We start from the raw sequence: 3,088 nt of genomic DNA, 5'->3' as shown, positions 1-3,088 counted from the left end.
CTTTTTTTTTTTTTAATAAGGATTTGACCCTTTGCGGAAGTGGGCGGGGTGGGTTTCCCTCTGCCCCGCCCCGTCGCTGATGCCGGGGCTGGACTCTCGGGTGGCCCCGGCACTCCCAACTCCCGCGCGCTCCCGGAGGGTCTGGCGGAGCCGGCCCGTCCCCTCCAGGGCTCGGCACCCCCGCTGCCGTCCCCGTCCACCGGCGTACTCCTGCAGGGGACGCTCGGGCTGGGCCCCGCATGTTGGTGGCCGCGCGCGTCCGCCCCTCGCACCGCGCGGTAGGAGAGCGAGCGCGGCGGCGGCGACGAGCCGGACGGGGCGCGCCTGTTCAGGGCGCTAGAGCAACAACGCGGCACCCAAGATTCGGTGGAATACGGTAGTCCCTGCGGGCGACGGCGGCCCCGCCCACTGGCGCCTAGGGTAGGCGCCCCACCCGCTCGCGCAGGCGCAGAGCCGCCGGCGCGCCCCTGCCGCTCGCGGACACGCGCTCACCCCGCGCTCACCCCGCGCTCACCCCGCGATGGCGGACTCCGACCTGCAGCTGGTGGCGCGGCGCATCCGTAGCTTCCCGGACTTCCCCGTGCCCGGCGTGCTGTTCAGGTGCGGGGGCGGGCGCGGGGCGGGGCGTGGGGGCGACCGCGCGGGGCCAGGCCAGCGAGCCCGCCGTCCCCGTGCGGGGCCCGGACCCGACCCCGGGGGTCACCAGGCCTGCCCTCGCGTGCCAGGGATATCTCGCCCGTCCTGAAGGACCCCGACTCCTTCCGCGCGTCCATCCGCCTCCTGACGAATCACCTGAAAGAGACCCACGGCGGCAAGATCGACTACATCGTGGGTAAGTGGAGGGGGCAGGGGCGGGTCCTCGAATCCCGGGTGGACCCTCCCCGGGCCTCCTGCCTGCCCCCGGCGCCGATGCTGTGCCCTGGGGTGTCTCGAGAGGCCCGGAGAGGTCGCCGGGTCTGTGCCGGGCTCCGCGAGGGTACCGTGGGCGTTCCTCCCCCCTGAGCCCTGAGCGGCGCGGACGGAGGGGCGACCCACGTTAGCTTAGGAGAGGCTTGGGGGGCGTCCGTCGGGGACACGCTGAACGTCGCACCGTGCTTGGCTGCCGACCCTCGAGTAGGCTGTAGGGATGAACCTGCTGAGCGGCACTTGGCCGCCTGAGGGTGGGCGCGTCTTTGCGGTGGCCGGCTGAGGGCAAGGTCACCCCATCGCCGTGCCCCTCGCTCTCGCCGACTTCCTGGTCCTCCGTTCTGGACTGGTGAGGCTACGGGCTGAGTATCCCCAGGGGTGTCTGACCAGAGTCCACTGGGCCGAGAACACTCTTGTTGCCCGTCTGTGTGTTGAGCTGTGGGCCAGGCCCTCTGCCCAGCGCGGGGCTTCAGGGAGGACCCCAGCGGCCAGGTCTCCGTGACGGCGCCATGCCCCGGCCCTCCCATGGCCCCCCGCTGCCCTGCGGGACCATGGCTTTTCACTTGACTGTGTCCTTCAGAGGGTTCCTTCCTCTGGAAGCCCTCCCTCGCTGCACCCCTAGGGGGTGGGGCCTCCTTCCCGGGAGATAGCAGGAGATAGCCCGGGGCCAGCCCCTCCAGGGCAGATGCTGCTGCAAGAATGACAGGAGCCGTCTGAGTCCGCTCCTTCGTTATTAGCAGCCCAGTGACGGGCTGGCTGGCGGCAGGGCTGTGGGGAGAAGGCAGGTAACTTCCCTGAGGCCACACGGTTCTTTGCGCTTCTGGGTCCCCGGCTCCTGCCCTGCAGCACCCAGCAGGCTCTGTGCACAGAGGTAGGTGCTCAGTCAAGGACTTTTAGCTGGAGCCAACAAAGCCAGGGGCTTCTTGCCATCGTCCGGCACTGGCCCCTGGGGACCCTCGCGCTCCCGTGCCACACAGCCACCCCTGACACCCCACCTCTGGCCAACAGGCCTGGACTCCCGAGGCTTTCTGTTCGGCCCCTCCCTGGCCCAGGAGCTTGGCTTGGGCTGCGTGCTCATCCGAAAGCGAGGGAAGCTGCCCGGCCCCACGGTGTCCGCCTCATACACGTTGGAATATGGGAAGGTGAGTGGGCTGGGCACCGCCACCCGTGACCCTTGGGCTTCCTGAGGATATCCCCTGGGTCGGGTGTAGCTGCCGCGGCTGATGCCAACTCTGCCCGAGACGCCAGCCTAGCTCACGCAGCCAAGCGGCAGCTGGGTGGGTTGGGCTCTCGTCGGCACCACCTCCCAGGCTCTGCACACCAGGGCCGCGTCTGGAGACGCGCAGACCGAGTGCCTGCTTCCCATCTGCAGGCTGAGCTGGAAATCCAGAGAGACGCCTTGGAGCCAGGGCAGAAGGTGGTTGTCGTGGACGATCTGCTGGCCACTGGGGGTGAGGGTCTCCCCGCCCCCTCCCCCCGGCAAACAGGGCCTGGCGCTAGGACTGCTGGGGGTGTAGGAAAGTGGCTCAGCCCACGTGTGAGACCTGGGTTGGGGCCTCAGCACTGTACAGTTTACGCGTGGGCGGCAAGACCCTGTGTGGGCAGGTGGGAGCCTCCTCCCCACCCCACCTCCTCCCCCTCCGCGCCCCCCGGCTGGGTGGGACCTCATTGTGTGCCCTCTGCCCACCCACTCAGGAACCATGCATGCGGCCTGTGAACTGCTGGGCCAGCTGCGGGCGGAGGTGCTGGAGTGCGTGAGCCTGGTGGAGCTGACCTCGCTGAAGGGCAGGGAGAAGCTGGGGGCCGTGCCTGTCTTCTCTCTTCTGCAGTACGACTGACCCACCCTCCCCTCTCTGGCGGAGAGGAGTTCCTGCCTCGTGGCTGGCCGATGGCCGCCAGGGGGCGCTGGCCGCCCGTCTGGACTTTTTTTTTTTAACTTTTTTGCAGTTGCCTTTTTCTACCACCTGGGGCCGTTCCTGCAGGTTCTGGAGGTGCCGAGGCCTGGAGCCGGTAGCTCAGGCCGGAGCCCCGGCCACTGCAGGGCCACCTACAAACACTGAAAAGAGGTGAATAAAGTGCTTTGCTAGAGTGGCTGTTCTTTATCCGGGGCCAAGAGGTGCGGGAATCCCACTTGGCGGGTTGGGCGGGCATGTGTCTGGCATTCTGTGGCTCTCTGCTCCCA

General features: G+C 68.4%; 1 protein-coding gene across 1 annotated transcript; it reads left to right on the top strand.

The window, feature by feature from the left end:
- The first annotated feature begins 96 nt into the window (after positions 1–96).
- On the top strand, positions 97–2,994 carry APRT (adenine phosphoribosyltransferase). The gene is made up of 5 exons (XM_047078924.1): positions 97–600; positions 726–832; positions 1,915–2,048; positions 2,279–2,357; positions 2,602–2,994. The coding sequence occupies exons 1-5, from the start codon at positions 521–523 to the stop codon at positions 2,742–2,744; spliced, it is 543 nt and encodes a 180-aa protein (XP_046934880.1). The 5' UTR covers positions 97–520; the 3' UTR covers positions 2,745–2,994.
- The last annotated feature ends 94 nt before the right edge of the window (positions 2,995–3,088 follow it).

The sequence above is a fragment of the Lynx rufus genome, unplaced genomic scaffold (assembly GCF_022079265.1).
Source record: "Lynx rufus isolate CCGP_SWC_20201006 ecotype Redwood Valley unplaced genomic scaffold, mLynRuf1.p SCAF_16, whole genome shotgun sequence".
NCBI lineage: Eukaryota > Metazoa > Chordata > Mammalia > Carnivora > Felidae > Lynx > Lynx rufus.
This window is presented reverse-complemented; position numbering and strand designations above follow the sequence as displayed.

Coding starts and splice junctions, on each gene's coding strand:
- APRT (XM_047078924.1), top strand. CDS start 521: ATGGCGGACTCCGACCTGCAGCTGGTGGCGCGGCGCATCCGTAGCTTC. Junction 2,049..2,278: donor ACACGTTGGAATATGGGAAG/GTGAGTGGGCTG, acceptor TCCCATCTGCAG/GCTGAGCTGGAAATCCAGAG. Junction 2,358..2,601: donor CGATCTGCTGGCCACTGGGG/GTGAGGGTCTCC, acceptor CCACCCACTCAG/GAACCATGCATGCGGCCTGT.